This window comes from Trachinotus anak, unplaced genomic scaffold (genome assembly GCF_046630095.1).
Source record: "Trachinotus anak isolate AG129_WGS33_773 ecotype Australia unplaced genomic scaffold, CSIRO_AGI_Tana_v1 ptg000010l, whole genome shotgun sequence".
Lineage (NCBI taxonomy): Eukaryota > Metazoa > Chordata > Actinopteri > Carangiformes > Carangidae > Trachinotus > Trachinotus anak.
Genome location: NW_027273861.1, coordinates 15,793,989 through 15,821,405, shown reverse-complemented (window position 1 = coordinate 15,821,405; position 27,417 = coordinate 15,793,989). Strand labels below are relative to the sequence as shown.

Below are 27,417 nucleotides of genomic sequence, written 5' to 3'. Positions count from 1 at the left end.
TCTGGTTTACCTTGTGTTCAGTTATATTGTATATATATCTTAATTGTTTTGTATATAACTCAAGAAATTACTGCTGAAATCATTTGAATTTATGATTCCAAACCAATGGTTAACTATTATGAAGTGAATAAAAAATGACAAAAACAATCTGATTAAGAATTTCACTGCTTTAAACAAAAATTTGAACATTTTATACAGTGTTTAGCAATTACTGTAATTACTGATTGAAACCTGATATTTTAAACATACTTGACAAGTTGGCTTGGCACTCCAATGACGGTTCGCTCTCATCAGAATAACTGGGTATTTTTGGCAAATTATGTAAGATTACAGATTAACATTTTCCCCAAGACCCTGTAATACTTAAATAACTCATAAATTCTGGTGCAGTGCAGTAAATTATTCTCTTGCTTTACATGCGCATTACAATGATGAAGATATCCCACTGTGTACAAATACTCTATTACAAGTAAAAGTCCTGCATTTAAAGACTCATTTTGCAGAATGACCTACTTCAGCATTGTATATTATATTAAATGATAGTGACTGTTGATGCATTAATGTGTGAGCATCAGTTTAATGTTGCAGCTGTTGCTAACTAGCCTACTTTATATAACAATGCAAAGTAACTAGTAACTAAAGCTGAAAGATAAATGTAAGGGAATAGAAAATACAATATTTTTTGTCTTGAACTTGTGTTCCTTTTATGATGTAAAGCACTTTGTGATTTTTTTTTTATTCGTGAAATGTGCTATATAAATAAACTTTACTTACTAGTATCAAATAAGAATCCATATGTTAATTAGTTTGTGTGATATAATAAAGCACGCAGTCTAACATTGCCCTCTCTGAATTAGTCTGTAGGTCTGGGTACAATGGTTTAATGCAACAGCAGTTCAGTTTCATCAAAGCTTCAATTCATTATGAAATTTTACATTAAGCCCACATTTTGGTTCAATTTAAGACATTTCTATTTGCTGTGACAAAGCAGATCCTGTTGCCTTGAAAACTTTGTGTGGTGCTCAAGTAATGAGAGCCTTCCTGGAACTGAAACAGTTTCCTTCCTGACATATCTTCTGTCATTTTACTCTTTAAATACTGTAGCTGCTACCAGGGTGCAATCAGTGTAGAGAATTCATTGGAAAAGGAGGGAGAGTTTCTTCACAATCCCACTTGTGTTTCAGAGAGACATTGTTAACAGAGCTACATGTGGGAAACAGGAGTATAACATCACATTGGGTATCACCTGCAAGGGAGGGAAATACTGCTGAAAAATACCAATTGTATTAAAACTCAGTATTTAAGATGCTTGAAAAACAACAGATAAATGAGGAGATAAAACTCTGCAGGATTTCTTACATTGTTAAGAAGAATAGGCTACAAATAAAAAGACTGTGTTTTCTGACCCAGCCTCCATAAAGACTGCTCCAACAGATCTCAGAGCCAAGACTACAAATCCCACCACCTCAATTCTGTAGTTTTGAACACATTACAACCACAGTTTACGCTAATCTTGCATCATAAAGTTGAGTCAAAGTACCTGTAACAGCTTGTTTGACAAAAATGACTTGATCCTTTAAAGACATTAATTAAAAAGAATGTATTATACAGGTAAGCAATCTTGCAATGGCTGCTGTTGTCAGTGTTTTTCTGAACGCCATGGCAGTCCAACAAAAAACAGGAAGAGATTTCTTCACTCTTCAGTTGAAACACAACAAACAACAGGAAGCTGAGTTGTGCCTTCAGCACTTCTGAAGCCTCACACAAAAAGTGAAAGTAAAAGGGAGAAATGATCAGCTGCATGATGGATTTTGTGGCAGTGGTATAAAGCAAAATAAAAAGTGAAACAAGCAGTGCGCGTTTTTATACTTTCATTTCTTCTCTGATTTTACATCTGGAATAACTACAACAGTTTTAAAGTTTTGTCATGCTGTATCCACAAACAGAACACACCTTTACCAGCCATGTGCACTGCAAGGGTTTTGGATCTGAAAAGTTAGACTTAGCTGGAGTTACTATATAGTTTTATTAATTTCTTGTCAGACCCTTCATCCAAAGTACATTCACCTGAAAAGAAAAAAGAACAGAAAAAAGAGCATTTACGAGTTCATCCATTTTCCTTACTACATTACTGAAACCTTCTGGAGCAAAACTGCAGACTGAAATAAATTGGGTGTCTTTCTTTCTTGTCTTGTGTTTGCTGTGTTATTGTAACCATTGTATTTCTGTTATTTTGTCCATTTCTTATAGGGCCTTTGTACAAAAAAACTGAAATGTTCATGTTGAGTTCTTTTTCTGTTATGTTTTAGTGTTTCCTTGATGTCCACTAAATCCTGCACTTTTTCCAATTAATCATAATTGTGGACATATAACTCATAGGATATTACCTGTAATTGTCTCTGAAAAAGTCACATTTTTCTACACTCATGGTGACATGCTATAAAATTATGAATGAATGACACATGAATCTATAAATAGTTCACATGGTCATACTTAAAAACATTTACTACAAAAGTAGAGGAGTCATCCAAATATAGATCCAAATACAGTCTTTATATGTCAACATGTGAATATGTTCGTCCTTACAGTAAAGAGCATGCCACATCTGTACTGGAGAGACCCCTCAGCAGATGTGAAGTGTGTAAACATGCAATTCTTAAACATCCACACATTCATTTACTGATACACAACTCATCAAGGGAAGGGCTATTGCTTATCTAGGATGCCAGTAAAGTGCATGTCTATGGGTTTTCTCTATTACAGTAAATTTATGTTTGTATTGTTGAATATGATAAAAAAAAAAAAAATCCTTTGTTTACTGCCCTCCAGTGGTGAAATCTGCATGTTGTAACTTGTTTTCAGACTATAGTTCTGAAAGCTTCTGTTTGATATATTTAAAACAAACATATTTGTCTTATTTTTTTTAGTCTCATAAATTGAATTAAATTTAGACTAAACTAATACACACTTTAAAACAAACCATCCATACAAAATGTGTTTGTACTTACAGTTGAGTTGAAATGGAAGCCTAAAACTAAAACTAAGCTCACCTTCAAGTGGAGTTTCCTCACACTTTTGATTGAACTTCAGTTTTCAAGTTGAACCACATACATTATACTTCAGTGCAGTTTTTAAAGCGGTCGCGATTACACTGCTTTTAGCTGAAATGTCCTCAAGAGGGAGACAGTCTCCTGTAAGTGAACGGCTTCAGACTGTGTCCTCACACATTAAAGCTCCTGAACAAAAGAAACTTCCAGAAGACGAGGCTGCCGGTATTTTTGTACACACATATCTCACCATAAATGAATAAATCCATTTGTAAATGTTACAATCATCTGATGATAAGCAACTCAAATATTTGAAACGGTCTACTTATTTATTTTATTTTATTTTATTTTAACATCGACATTGTACATTAATAATAAATATGCTTTAATGCAGCCAAGACGCTATTTTTCATCACTTTTCATCACTGGAAAGATGTTACAGTCATCCTACATTGCACTGAGCCTTTCCTTTTACTGGAGAACACACTTCACAATGTGGGGCTATATTTATAATTAATAGTCTGTTTGAATAGAATTTAAATAGAATTAAAAAAAAATGAAAACATTTTAATTTTATCTGCATCTTTCTGTAGGTTATCCGGTGCTGTTTGCCTCTTACAGCCGTACTTCTTTTTCAGGCATTTCTGTGGTCACGTTATCAAGCCCAAGAAGGAGCCCACACTTCTTTTCAAAGTTTCCTCACATCCTCAGCGGTACGTTTGAACAGTGACACCTAATGAAACTTTAGCTGTTTAAAAAAAAAAGGGAAGCACAGATGAAAACTAACATTCAAATTAGTATGGTGAAATGAAGCAAGCATAGAAGCGTTTCTGCTCATGCTCATTGCTCTTGTGACTAACTACGGGATCCCTGAATTGATAGTGTTGTGGCCATTCATTTCTTGGAGGGGAGGAGTTACCGGAGCCAGAGAGGGATCTTAACAAAATGTGTGTCCCCGACTAAAGCAACATTATTTCCGCCCTGCTCCGGTGCCGTCCTGAACATCTCGATGGTGAACATCCAAATGGACAGTGAAACGAGTCTGTGACTGACAGCCGCTCCGTCTGCTCCCCGCCCGTCGCTCCTCGCAGTCCGAACCGAAGCAGAGGATGGATGGGAACTTTCCACCGGCTGCTATGTGGTCAGTGGTCCTGCTGACCGTCGTGCTGCCATCCTCTACTGCTTTCCTGGAGCCTTACGACCTCTTGTATGACAACGCGGTGCAGGCGTTTTACAGCAGCGACTATGGCAATGTGGTGCGCTACATGGAGGGAGCGCTCCGCAGCTACACAGAAGTCCGGCGCACCAAGGTCCGGTGCCGGCTGAGGTGCCAGGACCAGCATCCGTTTGATGAAACCTTCTCGGACTTGCGCTTCTTCGACGTGGTCCAGCGGAGAGCGGCGTGCATGAACAAATGCATCGAGGAGAAACTGGGCACGCAGTCTGTGCACAAAGTCAGCCAGGATGTAGTGCAGGACTTCCACAGGAGGATCCCTTACAACTATCTTCAGCTGGCGTATAAGAAGGTAGGGGTGGGTGGGTGGGTGGGGGGGGGGTCTGCGTGTGAATCGGTGGAGAGGGTCTGAATGAGCGCTGTGGTTGCCCACTCAGCGGGGGAGCTGATTTATGTCGCTGCTTTGCTCCACATTAACCTGCTACATTCTTCATCAGCTGTTGCTGCTGCCCAGCAACATGATGCAGAGATGCAGAGTGATGGGAGGAGAGGTCAGGCTGGACAGGGCCGTGGAAAATTGCTGTTACCTCTGGGGATTCAGTGGTGTTTCCACTTTAGTAGTTGGCTGAAGTATTTGTACAGAAAAAGTAGGGCGCATGCACATGTACCAGTACTTCATTATTGTGCAGTTGAACCACATGCACTTGACATAGGTGTCAGAAAACCTGTTGGCTGGAACCTGAAATTTGAGAAGATGCTGCATCGGTCATGTTGGCTGACTGTTTCAACTCCACTGTAAAAGCAGAGCGTAATGAATATGTGTTTTTGTAGTTTCTGATATTTATACTTTATACATATTTGATATTCAATAACATAAAGCCAAATTGATGAGGAGCTATAATCCAAGTAGAACATAGCAGGATGTTTTACAGTTGAACAATAAATGTTGTTTGAATGTGAGTGGAGGATGATTGTTAAACATGTTGACCTGTAAACCTCAAAGCTGTGTATCCCAGTTCTTACGAAGCTGATTTTACGGAAACATGAAATTTTCAGCCCTGACAGCAGCAATGTGCAACAGCGCGATGCACCACTCACATGTCAGAGACTACATAATGTTGATATAAGAGTTGTTTACAGGGAAATCACAGCAGGTTCACTCTACAGATGTGTGTGCACTTGTTTCAGTCCTTTGTTTTACAGCTGCTTTGTGTTTTATGACTCCTCTGCGTGCAATCTAACATTTGAACAAACGTTTGTGGGTTTTTCCATTTCGGCGGCTTCAGCTCTTTCTTTCTCTTCCTTGCTTCGTCTCACATCCACAGCGGCAAAACACAGGCAACGTGCTCGCTAGAGGAGACTGCATTACTCAAGATCTACTCGAAAATGCTGTCAGGTTATAGATTCAGTGTGTTTTGCCAATCCATAACCGCCACAGTTTCTCAATCTCTAGATGTTGTAAATATTTTTTATTCACTCTACATTCATCCAAAAACTATTTCCCATGAGGTCTGTCTTTTGGATGGGACAATGTTGAGGGGTAGGCGTGGGAACAATCTTAGAGACACATAAAAGGAGAGCTGGGAACAAAGTGCTTAGGCAGACTCTGTGCGACTCTGAGCTGTGGAAATCCCCCAGGAGCAAGAAACTTTGATGTGTCTGTTGCATTCTAAGAATATTTTCCATCAGTATTATATGTGTAGTACCACTAAAGGATGAACATCACCCATTCGAAGGAAGTTTGTATTTGAAACTCCTTATTTAGAAAGAGTTGGAACCCCGTCTTGTTATGCATTGATCCTGCATTTGCTCAATGGGTTTGTTTGCGTGTATTGTGTGTAAGGAAAAGTGTCTCCTAACCTCTCTGTATTCAGGCTGGAACCTGAGCTTTACAAACATTCAACATGCAGGCATACAATGAGATTTGTGACTGCGACAATGATACAGTGGTTTCTGCAGGGACATTGCATCTGCGTCTGTCCCTCAACAGCACAGTCAGGGTCAACTTCAGGACACGTCAGGGGGTGGATGCTCGCAGCTACAGTGGCTTGACGTGTAGCTACCATACAGCAGTGACTGCATGTTAGTATTTTCAAAGAATTAGCTCAGGCTGTGGTTATATTTCATTCATCTTTTCACCTTCATGTGAGTAACAGAGTGACATTTTAACCCAGGTGGAGCTCGGCTGGTAAGCTGGCACCATCTCCTCACATGAACCTGAGACCCAGTCGAATTCCACTGCTGCTGACTGCAGACCAGCTCCAAATGCCGGGGTGATGACACACAGCTTCCACCGCTCAGAAGTGGTGGGAAGTTAATCGGGCCTGTTACTGTCTGCGGGCAAACGGTTTCTCCATTTTTTTTCTGAATCAGCAGAGAAAGACCAAGGAGCTGATGTTATCCTCTCATAAAAGTGCACGCTCCTGTCTAGACACGAGCATAGACACGGCCTCACACAAAGAGGCTTGCCCAGCTGTAAAAATATTACTCATCTTTTATGCAAATAGTTATTATTTCTCTAACATCTGTTCAGGGTAAAAAGTAACACATTTTATCCCTCACAACAAAGCAGAAACTGCACGAAGCTCTCATGAATGTTGCAGCAGATCTTTATTTCGGCCTCCCCCTGTGTTGCTTTGTTTCCTGGCGTGTTGACGTCTTTATGAACTGAGCACATTGGCAGCACATCAAGGATGAGAGCTCTCATGTTGATCTTAGCACAGGTAAGGAGAGTCAGAGCTGGAGCGTTCCTATTGGCCAGGCTGATGAGAGCACATCAGACCAGCCGATGTGCACACATGCATATGAGTATCTGGATCTTCTGTGTGTATATATGTGTGCAGGCGACCTCACATGTGTGTTGATATGGGAGTGCCTGGTGGTGTTTGTGAAAATAAATAACATTCCTGCAGTATTTAACATTCCAGCGTCACACACCCTCCTGCTGACAGCTTCTGGCATAATGCTGCCATTGGGTCTGTTAGAAGAGGCTCCACAGTCGCCAACTGTTCTCCTCACTGAGGCTGCTGCATGTCCCCAGCTCGCCCATCATTTAGCCTGGCAAATATTTTATTTTCCTGTTGTGGTCTGTTTGCTTTTCTAAAAAAAGAGAGACACGCCACCTTTTTCGGGTATTAAAGGGAGACTTTTGTAGCTGCCAGTGGGCTGGACCCCAATGGCCTCCGCTGATCTCTCCCACTGTCCACAGCTCTCGTTACAGTTGCCCAACTGCAGAGCAGTCAAAGGCCCTGCACTGCCGTCAGGGGAAAGAAGAGATCGTATCCCCTCCAGCTGCTGTATCTTTAATCTGAATGGTTTCACAGTGCTGCTATTCCAAGAAGTGATTGTGAAAGTAGGGTTCATTACTCTGGGTCCAACAGCCTGTGAATTTATAAATGTTTATTTTTAATTGTGAAAAAGTGAATGAAAGTCTGATAGAAATCACAATACAAATATTTAGGTACAAATTTGTTGTTAAAAGTGTTGTTTAAATTGCAAACACTGTAACTTTTATGTTTTAAATTTAGTTTTTATTTTCATTTTAGTTAGATGGACTCCAGGATTTCACCATTTTCTTCTTTTCACTTTCTACTACTGCAATGTTTTCGATTGTAAGAGGACCTTTTAGGTCCATTACATCTTATTGAAAATCATATCCTTTTAAGAATCTGGGTTTAGGTATAAGAAAGACAATACAGAGGCATAAGCTTAACCTCTTCAGTGGCACTGACGCCCTTCTAGCCCATCCTTACAAACTCGCACTATGCTGCCAAACATTCTTCAAACCCACAGACCTTTATTATAATTTGTAGTGGTGGTCCCGACATTTCAAAAGAGGACAAATATGTGAGAGTGAATTTCGAGTGTGTATAAGTCCTTCAGTCTTGGGTTTGAATATTTTACTCAGTATAACTATCGTATAGCTTCAGTGAAGGGCTGGAACTACATGGACTGGAATAAGATGATTTTAACAACATTAAAGCTTCTCAATGTGAAATAAATTAACCTGGATGTTAAGGGGTTCAATGTGTACATTTCAAAGTACTGACACAATTATATAACATGTTTATGTAAAACAATCTTACAACCTATAGAATCTTATCTGGCTAAATCACAAGGTGAGGCCAGCAAGCAGTGTGTCCTCCATCCTGATCCGAAACTCCCAACTTCACCTGCTCAGTCAAAATAAGATTCTTTTCTTGGGTGTGAGAAATATTCTGCACAGGTAATTAACCATTATTAATCCCTGTGGAGAAACCTGCATTCAACCCATTAAAGTATTTAGGAGCCCAAATTCAGCTCACAGAGAGAGCTAGACACACATTGTTGTCATCAAGTGTGTGTGTGTGTAAATGAGCCCATCGCGCAATACATTGCATCTCATATAACCAGACTCTAAGAGGGGGTTTTCTGACAGTTTGCTTTACAAGACCTGCCAGCAAAAATATCCAGTTTATCCCAGATTTGAGAGCTTGGGGACGGAAATTACCAGTAATTAAGGGGGTTGATGATGCTCCATAATGACCCTGTTGATGTGCTCATCTTTTGCGCACAGTTTAACCCCAGTTCTGAGAACAGACCAGACTTTTGAGCCATCCATTTATATGTAGCATCAGTGTTGAGGCACAGAGATTCACAGGCTCCATGTCAAAAAACATGGAGAATTTGGCAGCCATTGTAAAGCAAATGAAAGCTGACTACCATTTGACGAACACAAGTCATTTCTTGTAATTGCACTGAGATAATGGAGAGAAGAGCAGCTTTCTCATGAGTTGATTTGCCGTGGGAATTGGGAGGTGTGATCCAGTAACAATCCCATCATCACTTTGTTTTGAGAACTTCCCAGCACGATGCTAAAAGGTGACAGTGGGTCAGGATGGTCTCTGAAGCCTGCAGATGTTGTGAGGAATTTTCTCTTTAAAGTCGGACTCATTCATGATTTCCTTTCCTCTGTGAATATGATGATTTGATTACAACACAGCAGGCAGTTTGTGGCTCACGCACAGCCCCGCTCGCCTTAGATGGTCACATGGTTAGTTGAAATCTGTTGCCTCAGTTGTGATTAGAGGTTTGGTCTGTGGTAATGATCGTGATGCTTTGGTGCATTCTCGCTGTGATTTGTTTTATCTTCTCTTTTTCAGCTTATTGAGAGAGGTTTGACAGGAGTAGCCAAACATAACAGCAGAGGTTGACGTGTGTGTGTGTGGGGGTAATGTCTGATTCCAGTTTTTTCGCTCCCACATTAGCTTGAACCTCAGTAACAAATGTTGGACGTAGTGAACATTGGAGTGGAAAATGAACAGATTATGTACTGACAGAGCTCATAGCAGTGCAGATGATGTTATTGCCATCTGCATCTGATAATAAGGGGATCGACGGGTCCAGACACTTGGATAGAGAGCTCTGTCTTTGGATTGCTTAAAGTGGCAGAAACGCTGCCATTTGCTCAGAGGCAGGTTGTTTGCTGCCAAGTCAGATTTATGTGTTTGATGTATCTGCTGGGTCATTTTGCGGCTATCCTATTTACAAAATGACTGAGAGCCTGGAAGTAGTGCAGGAGGAGATGACAGTAGAAATCAGCCCCCCCTCCCACTTTTCACTCAGTGTTTACACAACTGTGACTCACTGAAAAGGCCCATTTAGAGCTTGTGATACATTAAGTGGCTCAGCATCAAGGACATAAGGTGATAACGTGCTGTAGCAAGTTTAAGCATCTTTAAGTAAATCCTGTATGTACAGGATACTGTAAAAGAATAGTTTGACATTTTGGAACCTGGAGTCTTCGCTGTTGGTATGGCAGCCGCATGGTGATAACAAGACTCCAGGAAATCACTGCGCCCAGCCAAGAAATAGTCCTGCACATAATCCCATGTAAAACCACAACATGTTGTTTTTACATTTAGGTATTTGTATAGATTAAACAAATGAGATATGTTGTGCTCGGCTACGATAACCTGTGGATGCAGCTTTGTATTTCATCTTCAGACACCACAGTGGTAGCAATCTTCTCATCTAAGTCTTACCAAGAACGTGAATAATCATATTTCCCAAAGTGCTGAATGACTTATTTAATAAGCGGTTTGTTTGTCTATGAATATGTCTCAGATTTTGTGTACAACAAAGCTAACATGAGTTGATCGACACTAATCACTGGTAGCAGATTAAAAACATACAGTCCTGATACTCAAATGACAGTTACAGAAACATCTGTTTATTATGCTGCCCGTGTCTGAAATAGGAACTGGAAAAACAACTAAAATAGATGCCTTTCAAGTGCTTCCATGTCTTCACTCGTTAAAAAAAGATGACTGCTTTGAAATGTGACTCAAATTGATGATGGAAAATAGAGACTGAGAGGTATTGCACTCCTGGATTTAATAAATGTAAATAATTCTCCATCCCTTTCTCCTTTCCACATACCTGTAGTGCCATTCGGCTGCTCTCCTGGCTCCCCTAACTCAGCCTGCACTACTGTGCTTTGCCCAGACGACCAGACATTGTGGCACTTGGTTGTGCCAAAGGTCTTCTGCGTGACTGGATTTGAGCGGATAACGCACCACAGGAATGTGGGGGCATGCTGTGGCGAAATACACCAATATTGTTCTCGCCCTGATTAACAATTAAACAGCTACAGGAGAGGAGGAGGAGGAGGAGGAGGAGGACGCTGGTTCGGGATCAATCCTTAAAACAATGCAGTGATTTGTGATCTGGGATGAGACGGAGCAGGGTTGGCTCGGAGGTGGCTTTGTCAAACACTGGTATCTGTGAAAGTGTAGTTGAATCCAAACAGAACAGCAGACCGGCCAGAAGCAGGAGCTAATGGCGATCAGGATATCTCTGATTCAACTCCCAAAAGTTCACTTTGATTAATTGAGATATTTATCACAGCGACTGTGTTTTGACCACAGTGTTTTCTCAATTCATGGAAGATCACAATATCCCCTGTCACAAAGAGGGAGGATTTGGACTAAGATTCACTTTTGAGATCCAACCAGCTGGAGAACAGCATTCATAAATACATATACACATGTGTGTGTTGATTTTTGTTTTTTAAGCACTTGAAGGGTTGGAGGACAGTTGTTGCTACTGCAGATCAATGGTGTGTATGTATGTGCCTGTAAATCATGGTTGTGTGTGTTATGCTTTGTGTTTGAAGGTTATCAGTCTGGCCAAGACTCCAGGGTCTCTGTGTGGAGAAATCACGCCTGAGATGGAAAAACAGAAGTTTGCCAGGCATCTGTTCAACTTCACTGGTGACTTGAACTGTGTGTTGGCTGCTGCGGGGGTGCAAACAGAGAAACCACCTCTATCCATCATGTTATCTTTTCGTAACGTTTTTTTATTTTGTCCTCTTAAACACAAGGAACATTTATTTCAGTTAAGTGTAACACCCACACTTAGCAAAGAAATTGAGTAGAAATGTGTCTGCATGCACTTTTCCTGTGTCTGATGAATGTGTAGACTTTCCAAGAAAAACACTTAAGGCAAACCTAGGATGTACTGCTTTGGACAGAACATTTATTGACAAACACTTTCCTGTAAACCCTGCTGTGGTTTGCATCCAAGAGAAGAAGCTTTATATGGACTCATAGATGATGCTGATGAGGTTGAACATACATTGATCTTTGTAGCTGTTAAACCCAGCTGTTAAAATAGAAGAGATGGAAAGGGCCAGAGTACTCTGACTAGTTTGGTGTGTAGTATAGCATTTATACTAAGTAGTTTTGTGTCTTCAGACTAAACACATACGGTATTTGGCTTTGACGGGAGTGTTGGCACAGATTTAAGCCAGCCTTTCAGTCCACACAAACAGCAAAATGTTCCTCAGGTTTTGAGGTGTCCTGTATCCACCTCACAGCTTGTTCTGCACAACCATGAGCTATAAATTGTGCAAACGTCTCAAGTTGCTTCTGTCCTCAGCAGATCATTTCTAAGAAGTAGAGAGTTGTGGCCTTAGGGGTGGAAACCACAAAGAGTGTAGAGGGTACAGGAAGTCAAATCTGCTGTGGAAAACGCTGGAAAATGAAGTAGTTGTCTTTTCACTTCACTTACAATCTTCCCCCTGTCAGTTTTGACATAGATCCCAATGACGCATTGCTTGCATAGCTGAAAAATAATTTAATCTGTGATTCCCAGTCATGTATTGAACAGAGAGCTTGTCTGGTAAATTGGGTGAAATTTCGTTGAAGTTTGTGGTATTTGGTAGCAGTAGCAGGAAGCCTGCCTCACATGATTGGAGCAAAGATACAGCAAGTTTTGTTTTTTGTTTTTTTTTTTTTTTTCCCACTGGCTTGGCGTACCTCGCTTTAGCCACGGCCTACCACGATGTGATTGTATGTATTTCCACTGCACCCTCACAGCAGCGGGTAAATGATATTGTTCTGGTATTGTGGTTGTGTTTGGGAGAAGGGCCAAACAGTGACAGTCACCCCCTCCTCTACTGAGCTGTGTAGCATACTCTTCTTCTATGCTTCACATCTTTCACAAAGAGAATTTATTTCTTAGGTAGATTTAACAGGACCTGATTGTATAAAGCCGCCTGAGTGTTGTGAAGCCTGTTGCCTGAAAGTTCAGTCAAGGTCATGCACATGAGGCGCAAGTAGTAACAATTTTGATAATTAATGTATTGTTTAAACAATTTTCAAACTTCTCAGATGTGAATTACTGTAGATTTTCAGTTGAATATGGTGTAGGCTTCAGGCTGTTGATGACAAAACAACCTACTTATAGATTTTACCCTGGCCTCTGGGAAACTGTGATGGGCATTCTCCACTATTTTCTGACATTTTCTGCATTAAACAATTAGCTCATTAAACAAGAAAATAATGTACAGTTGAATTGATAATCGTTGGTTACAACTCTAGAATACAGTAATCGTGTTAAACTGGGTTAAACTGTGATGATGTTATGCTTCGTGGGTGTTGTTTTGTCTCTTCCATGTCCTACTTGTTCCTTTTAATGTACCAGCATTGGGACCCTCACATGTACATCATATTGATGTTAATGAAAGTGTGTTGTCTCTGATAAAGCCATGAATAATAGAGCAAACGGAAGCGAAGTAAACCAAATCATCTTTAGAAAGAGCAAGATTGTCGGTCATTTTGGTGGATTTAAATTATGGGTCCTAGTGTCAGGGTTAGAAAGTGTTCGCCAGAACATTTTGAGGGCAGTTTGTTTGCATTTTTGACCCCACAGCTGTTCCCTGTAAAATTTAATTAGAAGTGTTGATTGTTTATCCCGCCTCGCTCCGCTGTCGTCAGCCTGCAGAGCGGTGGTGCCATGGTGACTCTGTGGTGAATGTGTGCTCGTGTGGCACTGTGTATGTGTGTGTGTTGTAGTGTTGAAAAGACAGAGAGTAGGTGGGCGTTCAGGCCTGAGATGCTCTTCAGCCACATCCTGCTTGTCTTCAATTATAAATGCTCCAGTACAGATGTCTTTATTTCACACCATGAAACGACAACATTGCAGTTCTCTGAATCCACCCTCCACTGCACATCAGCTAGTTAAGTTGGACAGCTGGCATAGAGCAGAGGACTATTCCCAATTTGCACACCCCCCTCTTCCTTCCTCCGACTGCCAAAGAATAATTCAAATCAGCAGTGCATAACACCAGGATTTCCAACCATTATCCCTGCTTGTGACCTGCTTATCTTCGTCGTTAGATCTCAGCATCTCCTCTCCCTGAGAGCGTTTTCCCTGCAGGGAAACTGGTAGTATTACACCTACTTAGAGAACAGGAGAGAGTGGTTTCCATGATCCCATGCTGACCTGACCCCTGGCCGACACTGACCCCGCAGCGTCTCCACATCTGGTTCAGATCTCTGTGAATTGCAGCTAATAACAGCGCTAAACAGCACTGGGCACAAGCAGCTAAAGACAGGCCTGTTGCTAAAGTGGCGTGACAGCAAAGGGAGAAAGTGAGGTTGAGGCTGGAATGAGTGCTAAGGTACTTATTTATTTGTAGCACTTATGTCATCTCTAGCCAATTAGAGGTCCTTCTTAGAGGCACAGGTGATGAGACGGTGAGGTCAGCCATTGACATACTGCTGCTGTCCTTTATTTGACAGAGCTGCTCTATAGCCTTGTTGATTGTTTATACAATTATCCAAGCAATTACTTGAAAAAAATTCATTATTTTCTAAAATAAATCCCCCAAGAAAGCTGAAAGCAGTTATGGACTCCCAACATGTGCCTGGGTCATAGACAGCTTCCAGAAAGCAATGATTTAACAGAATAAAACTGAAAAGTGTGTCGGTGTTGATCCCTCACAAGTATCCAGAGCCAAATATCCTTAAAGGACCTTTTCAGTAAATTCAGGATTTTCCCTGAGCAGCAGGAACATATCAACTAAGAAAAGTTAAAGTGAGGTCAGTTTTACATCATCTTCTGCTGGCTCCTGTCCTGTTTTAAAGATTAGCTGCACTGACTAATGCGTAGGGTGAAAAGAGACATAAGGAGTTACTCTGGATGGAAAATCTTTGACAGCAGCTCTTTGGCTTTGGATTCAAAACAAATTAATCATCTATCTAATAGAATTAGTACCCATGTGCTGAAAGCATGGCTGCATCAAATTATTATTAATTCAGATTATTATAGCAGTTGACTTGCAAGCTCAAACCTGCAGTAACTGATCTTCTGGCCTCTATGGGGGCAGCGCCAGCAGGTTGTTCACACAATACTCACATTTTATCACTTTTGAAGTTGATATGGTGAACTTGTTAGCAAACTGGCGTAGTTACACACTCAGAAGAGTCATTTGCGTTTCTGGGCACCTGATGAATGAAAGTGTGTATTTTTAAGTGTTTGTGATGGTATGATGCCAAATGGATGCTGTGATGGATACAAAGAGAAACACAAACCTGTGAAACCAGGGATTCCCACCAACCAAAATTGCAGAATCATGATTGTATGGCTTCTAAATTTGTCCTATACGTAATCTTTTACAAGACCTGCATCCTCCTCTATGGCCTGAACATCAGTGCTCTGTAGGTTGTTCGCTTTAACTGTCTTACATCTCAACAGAGGTGTTTCATTTCATTTGGAAGAGTTAAATGTTTTATAATCAGACTGTCGTTTTTTTTTTTATCATAGACATGTAGCACTGTTTGCTGAACATTTTTAAAAACTGACTGAAACCATGGGTTTATTCTCTGTCTAATATGCCCTAAGACATTTGGATGATGTAAAATAATTTCTCATTAGGGCCAATCCTTAACTACTACATGTAAGTCCTGATTAGATGCCTGACATGGCAGCTAGTGCTACATGTCCAGGTTTCAGTTTATTTTACAACAGCTTTTTACAGTTGGCCTCTGCTTGAGGCTTGTGTTTATGCTCAACTCTGTTTGCCAGTTTAGTAATGAGTCATTAAAGTGCAGATTTGGAAGTTCAGTTATGTGAAGCGTTCAGAGGAGTGTGATGTCTCCCAAGGAGAGATCCCTCATGGAGAATATAAACTTTTTGGCTCCAGTTGTGATTGTGAGAGAAAACAACCTCAGACCTGCCACTTCAAGACGATGTATTACCCTCTGACCACATGCACCCAATAAAAGGGAGGACATTAGTCCTCTTGAATGTCTGCATGCAGGAGTAATCGTTTAAGTTGTGGAGACAGAAGAATATATGAAAATAAACGCTTCCTCCCTTCCTGCGGTAATCATAAACGCTAGGGCACAGCAAAGGCCAGAGATGTGTTCACTTGTGGAGAAAAGAGACTTCTAGAAAGTTCACAGCCTGATTGGAGGGTATCCAGTGTCGCCCTGAACATGTCTGCTTTGTATAATGTGGTGGCATGTTGACAATCATTTATTGTTTCATCCTTGAGGCTGTTTTGTTGTACTGTCTCTGGTTCCTGTTTGCTAAAGTCCTGATTTGTGTCGTTATCATTATGGTGAATATTAGTGTTCACTGAAGAGGCCCTCAGAAAGAGACGAATGGGAAATACATGGGTGTAGATTGTACAAAATATAAAACCATTAGGAAAATAATTTGTGGATTACTCAATCCTTAGTTTAACAGTTATATGTTGCTTATATCCTGAATATTAGTCATACTTTACTATAGAATACAAATTGTTAAATTCTTTATTACAAATAAGTTGCCATTCATCCATCTCAGTTGTTTTGTGTCATCATGTGATGACTCCTGTGTCCAGCTAAAGGTAGAGAAAGTGGACATCATTCCTCCACCCTTGTAATGACTAAGGATGAGGGAAACCAAGATGGGGGAACACTACAAATATTTGGCTGCTACTCAGGAGAAGAAACTATTTAGATTTTAATATAGATGACATTTAAAAAAAATAAAAATAAAATAAGAAACCAAGTACATGGCTGGACCGAGTATGGTCAATGTGAGAAATTGAATGCTTTGTTGAGAACTGTTGTGGAACCGCTGTAAACAACTGACATCATTGTGTCCTATTTGCATTCTTTTTATAACCGCAACATCATCTGATAAAACCACCAAACACACAAGTTAAAGACAAAGAGTGTGCTGTAATTTTAGCTATATTTATTTTTAAAATGATCACTGAGAGCAAGTTAGAAGCAACAGAATAGCTTTCTTATTTTGTCTCCCACACAGCGCCTCCATCTGGGATCCACAACAGTTTTCAACTAATTTTTTTGCCTCAAAAAGTGACTGGGGCCTTTATTTACCTCAACTGCAGAAGTTAACAAGACTTTATTTGAGGCAGGTTTGCATTAGAGGTAGGTCTTTATTTCTAATTCTATCTGTTTGTTATGTATAATTGGTCATACTAGTATTTATGTACAAAGCCTCTACAAACTCAACACTTCCTGTAATCATTTCAAGTTAAAAACCCTCTAGCGTTTCAGTGGACAGAAACCAATCAATTCCTAACAGGGCTTTTATTGCTATGCTGGCGTGCTACAGTAAGCATATTGTCTCATTTCCAGTTGTTGGTATTTCTCTGGTTGTTTTTAGGATATACTCTAGTTGAAAACTTGTGGATCAAAATGAGGCCTCGTATTAAAATACTACTATGACAAACTATACATATCAGACAGACGGAATTAGAAATAAAGACCTTTTACCCACAGAAGGTGAGGTAGAGTTGTGGTCCAACCAAAAAATCTCTATAACGACAAATCCGCTAAGTTGGCAACATTGCAGGCTGTAAACAGCCCCTAATAGAAACTGTTTGAGCAATGGCCAATGGGGAAACTCAAGCTCAGTCACATGACTTTCAGCTGACCAGTATTCGAAATATGATCATTCAACCTTAATCAGTCAGTCAGTCAGTCAGTCACTCACTCACTCACTCACTCACGGACATTTGCAGTTGTTGGGGTGAGGTCCAGCCAAGAAAAGGGGCACTTTTGTCTTTTCTTTTGGAGGAAAATGAACTGTTTTTTTTCTGCCATGATGGCTCAGATTTTCAGGAATTTAATAGAAACAGGATTATCCTCTGGTATTGTTGTCTGGTGTGGAAATATGAGCAGTAAAGTAGGCTTGACAGGCCTCTTAATTTTGCAGGTAAAATACTTGGGGTGCCTTAGACCCATCTCAGAGGCATTTACAGAATGTAAGTCCTCTGGAAGGCCAAGGCTGTGCTTCGCTGTCCTGACCAGCCCCGCACAACGAGTTTGAACTCTTACTGTGTCTTTGCTGGGAAGACATGGGGACTACAGTTTGCCTCTGTATCAAGGGCCATTGATAATGCTACAGATGGAATATCTAATGCACAGTAGTAGCTGCCCCAAATGAGCTCTAATGTTTATTATTATTATTATTTTTGTGAGGTAATGTTTATACGTAGAGGAAGGAGTGGTAACACTGTGTTTATAGTTGCTAAGTTACAATCATAGCTGTGAGTAAACAGTTGATACCAAGTTTATTATATTAACAAAGGCCAAGTTGATACTAAAATGCAATGACTCAAATATAAAACTCACTCTAGTTAACTGTTATCTTGTAATAATAATTATGCCACTGCATTCCAAGGTGACTGTAAACTTTTAAATATATTTACTCAGTCACAGACTCCACAGCAACATCCACCACTGGGTCTTCCATTTAAAAGCTGGTGTAATAGTGCTGTTCAGTGGTGCAGCAGATAGCAGGGTGGAGGCTGTGCTGCTGAGGTTTGTAATCTCTGACAACAGTTGTGGCTGGATGATCCCTGTCAGAACATCTGTAACACAACCATGTGTGTTATACATCTTGCTGTTTGTCGACGTGTGGATGAGTCACCAGAGTTGTAAAAATCTAACCAGTCTGTTGTTAGAAACATAAATACCGAAGAAGCTTCTTCCTCTCAGCAGAGATACTGGGTTGGAATTCATTTAGCTTTAGATGACCTCCTCAGAGGACTGTACATTTTTCTGTGGAAAAAGCGCTGACGTATTAGAAATCCACAGGACACAGATATTTCCTTTCATGTTGCTTTATTGGCAAACCCCAAGTTCTTGTAAAGTGAGGCCCAACGTGTTTGCATTTAATGGTCTAAATAAGGCTTTCCATGGTAGTTAAAGTGGTTTTAGTTAATTATAGGTGTTAAACCCTGAGAATATCTCTCATGCTCATGGCATATGTTTGCAAGAGTGTGACGTTCCTTCACACGGCTGAAATAAATCACAAGTTGTGTAGTGTAATTAACTGAATTCCTTACTATAACGATGCCTTGCACAAAGTGAACCACATCTCATTAAGATGCTGAGTGTCAGCTGAGCAACAACGTCGAGGAATTTTGTTACTACTTCCTCCCAGAAAAGGCTACCAATTAATGAAATCCAGGGCAGTAGCTCACCTTGTGGGTTGGTTTCTAAGCAGCAACATGGATACAAACAGAGCCAATGAGAGGGTTGCTGCTCTGTGGTGTGGTGGCTTACAACATCTCTTCATCAAAGAGGAATTTTTACATGGTTTGGGCAGAAAACTGAATGTTGGAGACTGTGTCATTCTGAGGAAATGAGTGGTTAATTCCCCAAGAGACTCTGTAATATGGACTCAGATTGGAACAAGAGAGAGAGGAGTATGACTTTCTGTACAGTAGGACCATTGTAGAGCAGTGTAGAAATTACTTCATGACATCATGTAGATGTTGGACAGTAAACAATCATCCTTTGTTAAACATCATTTGAGTGGGAAAGTCTTAGTATGGGTTATTAGAATTCCATAGTGTAGTTTCACTGAAGTGAGGTTTTATTGGTTTTTAATGGAGTGGCATTATGTCACCTTATCTTGACAGCTTTTAATATACTGTACATCAGGCCACTGCTGGCACTAGTTTGGCCCGCTGTCATGAAAAGCAGAAAACAGGTCATTTTTATTGAGGGATCTTTTCAAATACCTCAGCAGTGCACTTTAATTAAGTTCTTCACTCAGGGTGCTCTCAGTATGAAGCAGGCTCCTCATCCTCTCTGCATCCTCACTCTTTAACTCTTGTGAGGCCCTGCACTCACAGCTGCTCCATCACAGCCAATAATAACTCTTCTTTCTGGCTTCTTGCTTGCTGGTGGCAGTGTGGTTTTCAGTAATGTGTAAGCATGTCATACATACAGTGACGCTTCCGTGTTTCATGTTTTCCATGCTTCTACTGTACGGCGCGGCTGTGGTTTATGGCTGAGGCAGTGAGGTTTTAGTGCACAGTCAGCCCGTAGGAGGCTCCAGCTCAAGCTGCATGTGTGGTGCAAGAGACATAGCAGAGAGGCTCAGTAATGGGATGCACAGGCACTGACTTGGCCTCAGGCGTCGTATCATTGCCAGGGCAGGATGAGCTCATGTGAATTAATGGTGCTACAATAGAATTTCAATGTGGAATGAATGAAACATATCATGCGATCATAGTTTTTCCAGGATGGATTCTGTCTGTGATCAATGCTCCTCATATTCATATAGTAGAGCCACATTCACACCAGATGTGTCAATCTCTGGATCAGTTATTTCTTTGGTTCAGTATGTGTGAGCAGGTATGAACACAAAACTAATGAGGCATCAAACTGCATCAAGATGTGTGAGACTCTGACTCAGACAAACTAACAACTTTTAGTGGGTAGATATAAAGAGCATCATTGTCTAAGTAGTACTACATATTAGAATTGATATTTTAGAGTTTAAAAATCTGATTATAATATATCACTCGAAAGTAATGATTTTAAATCAACACATAATATGCACAGACACTCTGATAAGGATTCCTTGAATTTGTTTTTTAAGAACTGTAATTAAGCTAAATCCTGGGACATGTTATAGTGGACAAACTATAGCAACACTGTTTCTAAATTACTATATTTTATATACTATACTATATTAATTGTTATATCTATCACTTGTCAGCCGACATACACACTAAATTCATATATAGTATCTGTAATAAGTTGTTGGCCTATATATATCTGTCGTGTCTCTTTATAGCTCTAAAGAAGACCATTGTTGACACTAGATACTCAGTCACAGTGTCCGGTGCCTGAAGATGAGGTATGAGCTCTGGAATGAACAAGGGCTTCTGTGAATATTGCTGCAGATCTGTCATTGTCTGCTCTGCTAGTGTTTTGAAAGAAACCTCTGCCCTGTGTGTTTTCAATCATGGCAGATCTAATCACCCTCACCTTCTTTTCAACTGCTTGTCCATGCCCTGAAGCACACACACACATACACGCACACACACAACACAGTGAGGTCAGGTAGACTTACAAACGCTACACCAACCTCTGGATAAGTGCTCTGTATGCCCCTGAGCACCCAGAATTACACCAAAGTGGCAATTGTCAGTGCTGCATGTCAGTAACATGTAATCTACGAAGGGTAACATGCTCAGTCACTTTCCTTCAGCCTGCAAGATTAAAAAGCAAAGTAGATGTTTGAAGGTGCCCCCCCCCCCCCCCCAAAACACACACACACACACACACACACACACACACTCACCCTCACCCTCACCCACTTACAGCTGTCATGGCTTAGTGTTTAAATTTACACTCAAAACAATCGTTCATCCTTGGTTATCCTAGAAAACACTACAGTAGGTATTATTAACTGCTTTACAAGTGGCTTATTTCAACACTTGTGGCATGCAGATGTGGGGGCATAACTGTGTGGATTGCTCAGTGAAAGTTTAGGCACATACTTGTCACTCCATACTTTGTAATTTAGGGATTGTGTTTTGGAAATTACCCCTATTTTGTAAGCATGTTATTATGATGTTTTCTGTTTCTAACAGTAGCCTCCGTGCCTCCTGAGGCTATCACAACCATCAGGTGAGTCCATTTTTCCCCAGTGTCGTCATGGCGAAAAATACGAAGTTCAGGTTTTACGAGGTTTTATGTGATTATTTCATTTTCCTGCCTCTTCATAGCAATTCCCGGTACAGCAGCCCGCAATAAAACCCAAACAAAAGAGCTGTCATTTGAATATTGTGTCCGTGGATTGTTGTCAGCAGCTAACGAAGTTAATGGAAACAGCAGTTGTGGCTGGAGGCCGCGTGGTCGGATGCCATGTCACATCTTCATCCCGGATGAATGGAGGCAGGGCGACGAGGCAGGCAAAGACATGTCTGGTCTCATTCTCAGGGTCTCGGTATGAGCCAGCTGTGAACAGAGAGGAAATGAGATCAGGCACATTTTTGGAACCGTCCACACACACACACACACACACACACACACACACACACACACACACACACACACACACACAATGATGCATTTCTTCAGCTCTTTTCATAATCATCTTCATATTTGAATACTTTTTTTTTAGGCATTTGTTGAGCTGAAATGCCACCTGGTTCAACTCTTAATTGTGACTGTGGTCAAGCTCTTCAGAAGGCTTTGTTTTGGGAGGTCTGGTGGTGTTTTTCCCCTCCAGATTGCTGGGGATTTCCTCTCCTCCCCTGGGGACATCCTGTTATCTGAGCTGTGACTCAGTGGAAAGACCTCATTCCAGTGACTGGACCTTTTCATCTCCCCTACATTACTACATTTGATTAATGTGGGCAGTTTTTCTAATCTACAACCCCACATTAAATACCTTGGTTCCATTATGCAGAATTGGTGTAGTATTTCATTTGGTAACAGGTCAGACTATTAAGTTATGCAATTTCCAGTTTGTGTAAGGAAAAGAAAAGGAAATATAAATCAATCACTCTGTCCTATAACTCTAGCAGCTGTGTGTGGGTTGACTCAGGTTTGAACAAGAGGAAGCACTTTTTTAAGGGGAAATTCATTTACCAGCTCCAAGTCTAAAATTAATTTTTGGGGAAGGAAAAAAAAAAGATTTGAAAGCATCCTCTATTGTTAAAAAGATGGTTGAATGTCATCTGTTCAGACCTAATTCTTTTGATTGTTATCAACAACATAAGAGGACTTTGACTAAGGTCAAGTGTTGTTTGTAGAATACTGAATAATTTGGCACCGAACCACTGAACAACAAACACCAGAATGGGTATGATCAGCTTATTTTTTGCACTACTTAAAGAAGAAATATCTTGCCAACTGATGGATGGACTGAGATAACGTTCAGTCTTTCCTTTGTCTTTTTACACGAAAATATAAAAAAATCCAGATTGTTCAAACTTCAGTTTTTCCAGCAGGCCTCCAGAGCTAACTCTTGTTAAATGAATTCTTCTCAGCCTCAGCTGTACTTGGAGAGAATAGTTCATTTTCTCTCTGGCTTCTTATACTAGCAAGCTTATACTTTTTAACCCTTTGATGAGCTCTGCTTTGGTACAAAAAGTGAAAATGTAGTCACCTCTTTGATTCACTATTCTACCAGGAAACACTGGCAAAGAAGCCTCCATTAACCTTTAACTGACCAAAGTACCGTGAACATGTTTGTTCAATCTTTGTTCAGACACTAAATCAGATGGCCATTACACAGCCCTGACAATTTAAACTAAGACCTTTCCTGAATGATCTCATTCTGTTAAAAACCTGTCCCCCCGGGATTTCTCATGTGTTTCACCTTAAAGCAAAGCACACCCCAGTAGAACCAGTCTGACCTTAGCTCAATGTAAATCTCTGTTTGCCCTCAGCGTCTACCTCTGGTCTAATTAATTAGACATCATGACAAACGTTTGGTCAAACCTGCTCTGTGTCCCACAGGTTTCTCCAAAGAGTAATTAACATTACTACGTGCTGTGTAGGGGGGGACTGACTGAAATATAGGCCAGTTGTGCCCAGGGGCCTCTTGTTAAACAGCTGGGTGGGGTGAACTCTGGCCTCTACGGCCCGTATTTTGGTTAACATGTCAGTCTTCTCCTCCATAGAAAGAGTCTTGTTAGAGCTATTCTTGCAGAGTGACACCCAAAACTTGAGTGGAGATTTTGTCACAATGAAAAAGATGCTGTGGCAGATAAAGCTGTTTGTTCTTTTAGTCCAAAAACCTCTGGTTTATGGGTAAATGTGTGTTCCTGCTCCTCCTGACTCACAGTTTGAGTCTTGCCCAAGTTTGATATCAGACATTTTCCCCTCTTCATTTCCTCTTTCATTGCGACTCAGCACAGTGATCTCATTTTATGTCTCTGATAAAGGAAGTATTACAGGGGCAGCAGCTTCTCAGGTCTGGATCAGGATGTTGGGATCAGCATGTGTGTGTGAAGAATGTGAGTCTGAGATTTACAAATTAATCTGTATCAAGCTTCAAGAGACACACACTTATCCAGTCAGCTTGAGAATTTGCTGAAGTCATGCAAACACAGGATTTGGATGATTTTTTAAAATATTCTTGAAACATGTGGTCTGTTCTGTTCACATTGGTTGTCACCTCAGCTGCGCCCCACTGTTTGTCTGTCCCATCTTAGCTCCCATCTTAAGGAACTGAATAACACTGATGGTCCTGGATGCTTACATATTGTGCTTGCACTCCCCTGAATGTGCTAACTCTTCATATTTTAAGAGGATGTTTGTCCCTACTGTGTTGTCCTAAGGCCATTTTGTAATGTCTGTATGAACAGTTTATGCAAGTAAAACTGAGACAGAAGTATTTTACCAAAGGTACTATATCCTAGTTTTCTTTTTGTCCTTATTTCTTTGGTTGTGCCGAAATTTAGCACCCAATCTTAAAATATCCAGTGAAAATCCTGCCTGACCCAAAATGCATAAATTGATCTAATTTCCTAAAATGAGACACAATTAAAAAGTGACACAAAAATAGTTTGACCCCATCTGAATAAAGCCGAGCAGCTGCAAAATGTAGTCGACCTGAATAGACCCCAAATAGAAGAACGCCAGTCCTGACAAGAGCACGGTGTGGCATCAAATACCAAACTGCTGTGGAAAACAAAGGAGCAATACATCTCAGTTTTCAGACCTCAGACCCGTGGTAATGCACCTAATTAGACTGAATATAATTTGGATTTGGTCTGGCTTAGTGACAGAGAACCGAAGAACCAAATATCCCAGAGGAGACTGAAATCCATAACTTTATGCACGATCATACCCCAGTAAAGAAGATGGAAAAATCTTGTGAGGCATTTATGTGGTTGTTGTTGCTTTGAAAGTGTCACTGCGTCACCAGATAACAAGAAGATGAATTATTTAAGTAAGTTAATTAGACACAACCCAACCCAACAAAGCTGCTTGTAAATTGCAGAATGTCTCCAGTGACAGTGTTTTTTAAATGTATTATATTTTCACCATACTCCACCACACTGCTGTATGTACCAGTGACCAATTAAAAAACTGTTTCGGCTTTAGGTTGTCAATTTTAATACTGTTTTTGGATGCGTAGTGAACAGGTGAATATCGTGCAGGGAAGCACTGATTTCAGCCTGGATTTCATTGGCTTGTGTGCTGCAGTCATGACTTTTAGTGAAAGTGTTTATACGAGGCGTGGCTGCTAGATAATGAGACCAGTGCGGGTCTGACTCACATAAGCCCTCTCTCACTGCCACATCTCGTAGACATTTTAAGATATTGATCTGCTTTGTGTTTTCTTTCCTGCTGTGTTTTCAGATGTCATACAGATTATTTCATGATTCCATTTTTAGGATAGAGGTGTTTGTGATGTTAGTGGGATTCTGTTGACCACAGTCTGCCAGCTACCACCAGGATTTCTCTGCAGAAGACAGGCAGGCTTTGTATAATGAACAGATGTCTAATTCCAGACCTACTGTGTGTCTCTTTCGATGCCAAACCACTTCCTCACAGTAGTATAACAGCGGCGAGTGTACACCTGAAACTGAGACCTTTCAGCGTCTCACCACTGTAGTTACAGGTGACAAACTCACCAGGGTTTAATAGTCGCTCAGGTCCAGAAACCTGTCTGCTGACTATTTGAAGTGGCAGCTGGCATTGTTTCCTGCCACAGTCACAGCGCTGAAAATAAGTTTTTAAGTGGAGAAGAGTGTGTCCAAGCTGCCGGAGTCTGAATGTTGAGGATTCTTGGAAAAATAGAGCCTCTTAGCTTGTGTTGTGGTGTTTGGCAGAAGAAAACCAGGACTCTGTGTCTCTGTCTGCTTTTAAACATTGCTCTGGAAGTTGAGACATTCGAGGGGAGTACGTGCATAAATTAAGAGCATCTGCGACCGTTTTTCGTGGGTCAACACTGAACATCATTATTTATCCCCCCCATGCTCAATTAGACCAGAGAGACTCTCAATCCATCCAGGTAGATTGCAGCACACATGGGTGGACTTAACAGATACACACTCACTCATGCATGAGCGCACAGATGCTCCAACAAACCTCTGCCTGAGGTGTACACATGCAAGACTGCACACACGGGAGGTGGTGTGCACGTGGGACAAATCAACAAGCAATAACTCAACACATGCATCCTCCTCCTGCCCACACTCATCTCTTCCACCTCTCTCCAATCCAAACTGATCTCATAGTGACTCTTGCTTCACCTCGATAGGTAATCTCAGCACATGTTTTTATTTCATGTGCTGTTTGGAGGAAGGGGCCAGTGTTCGATGGTACAGTAGAAAGAGTGTTGATTTTATTGCCTGTGACCCAGCATGACCGTGGCAGAAACCATTGCCAGGTGAGTTGCTCTGCCATGCAGACTGAGGTGCCGATGGATATCTCTGTCTCTAAGTGTTTCAGGATGGCTGATACTGAGGCAGTAGCTGCTGTCAGTCATTCACTGTCACAAGCAGTGCTCAGCGAAACAACGCATGCAGAAACAACCAAACCCAAACCAAATGGAGGCTGGTGCTGCTTTTTTCTGAGACAGTGTCAGGGTGAAATCTGGGCTGTCGTTCAGTCAGCAGGCAGTAAACAGGCAGCCTCCCCATCAGTCAGTCAGTGAAGCTGCATTCAAGATACAGGCTGTCAGTTCTCAAGGCTTTTGAATTTTTTAAACGGGTTACATTTACCAAATGTTTATGCCTAGATTTTAAGGGTAAGAGTTTTCTTTCTGAGTCTCACTGATAAAAGTGCGACATGTTGAGTCTACAGTGTGGCGTATATTTCATGCGTTTTCTCTGTTACATACACACAGATGATCTGACACAGAGACAGATGAGGATACTGTGGAGCCCTCAGTGTGTGGCCATGCTGGATGTGCTACAACAGGAAACAGAATGTAAATGATGTTATCAACAGATAAACAAATAGTGTAGGATTGTAAACAAACTGCTCACATCTGGGCCAGCTCTCTCCTCTGTCCCTCCCTATCCCACCGTGGAGAATTGAGGCTTGGGCTTAGTTTCTTCAGCTTATGAGAGCTCAGTTTCTCTAAATGGGCCTAATCATAGAGACACTGAGTTTTCTTCTTTTTTAAAATTGGGCATGGAATAAAAACCAAATGGACAGACTTGGACTCAAGATGGGGTCAATTGGTTTCCATTAGCCTGCACCCACATCGCTAGTGGGTCCCTTACCCCCAACAGTAGAGGCATGTAAGGGTTGCCCTTTTAACAAAGAACAATGGAGGGCAGAAGTAAAGTGGAAGCAGCTTTTCATAATGAAGGATGGAAATCCTAGCTGGAACCGTGTTTAAAACCTCATGGAAAAACCACATGGAGCATATTATTGCCCGGTCTGAATTTATGATTGGAGGAGATTAGCATGGCTTTAGTACTGTATGTTTTTATTTCTAGGTAAGAATTTGACAATGGCGTTCTCTGATTCGATAACATTTCAGCTTAGTAACGTTTAGTAATGCTGCACGCGCTTGGCTGTCGATTCATAAGTTGTGGCAGCAATGATGAGCCAGCAGCACCACTGACATTATGAGCAGGATCCAGATTCAGCGCTGTTTCATTCATGTTGTACAAAACCACAACCTTGATTA

The 27,417-nt window shown here is 40.9% G+C and overlaps 1 protein-coding gene across 1 annotated transcript in view; it reads left to right on the top strand.

Moving 5' to 3' along the window:
- Positions 1-4,017: 4,017 nt before the first annotated feature.
- The window catches only part of p3h2 (prolyl 3-hydroxylase 2), a 53,935-nt gene continuing 30,535 nt past the window's right edge, over positions 4,018-27,417 (top strand). Inside the window, exon 1 of the mRNA XM_071487908.1 lies at positions 4,018-4,573. Within this exon, the coding sequence (XP_071344009.1) occupies positions 4,157-4,573 (417 nt within the window). The 5' untranslated portion in view covers positions 4,018-4,156. The remainder of the gene's footprint in view (positions 4,574-27,417) is intronic.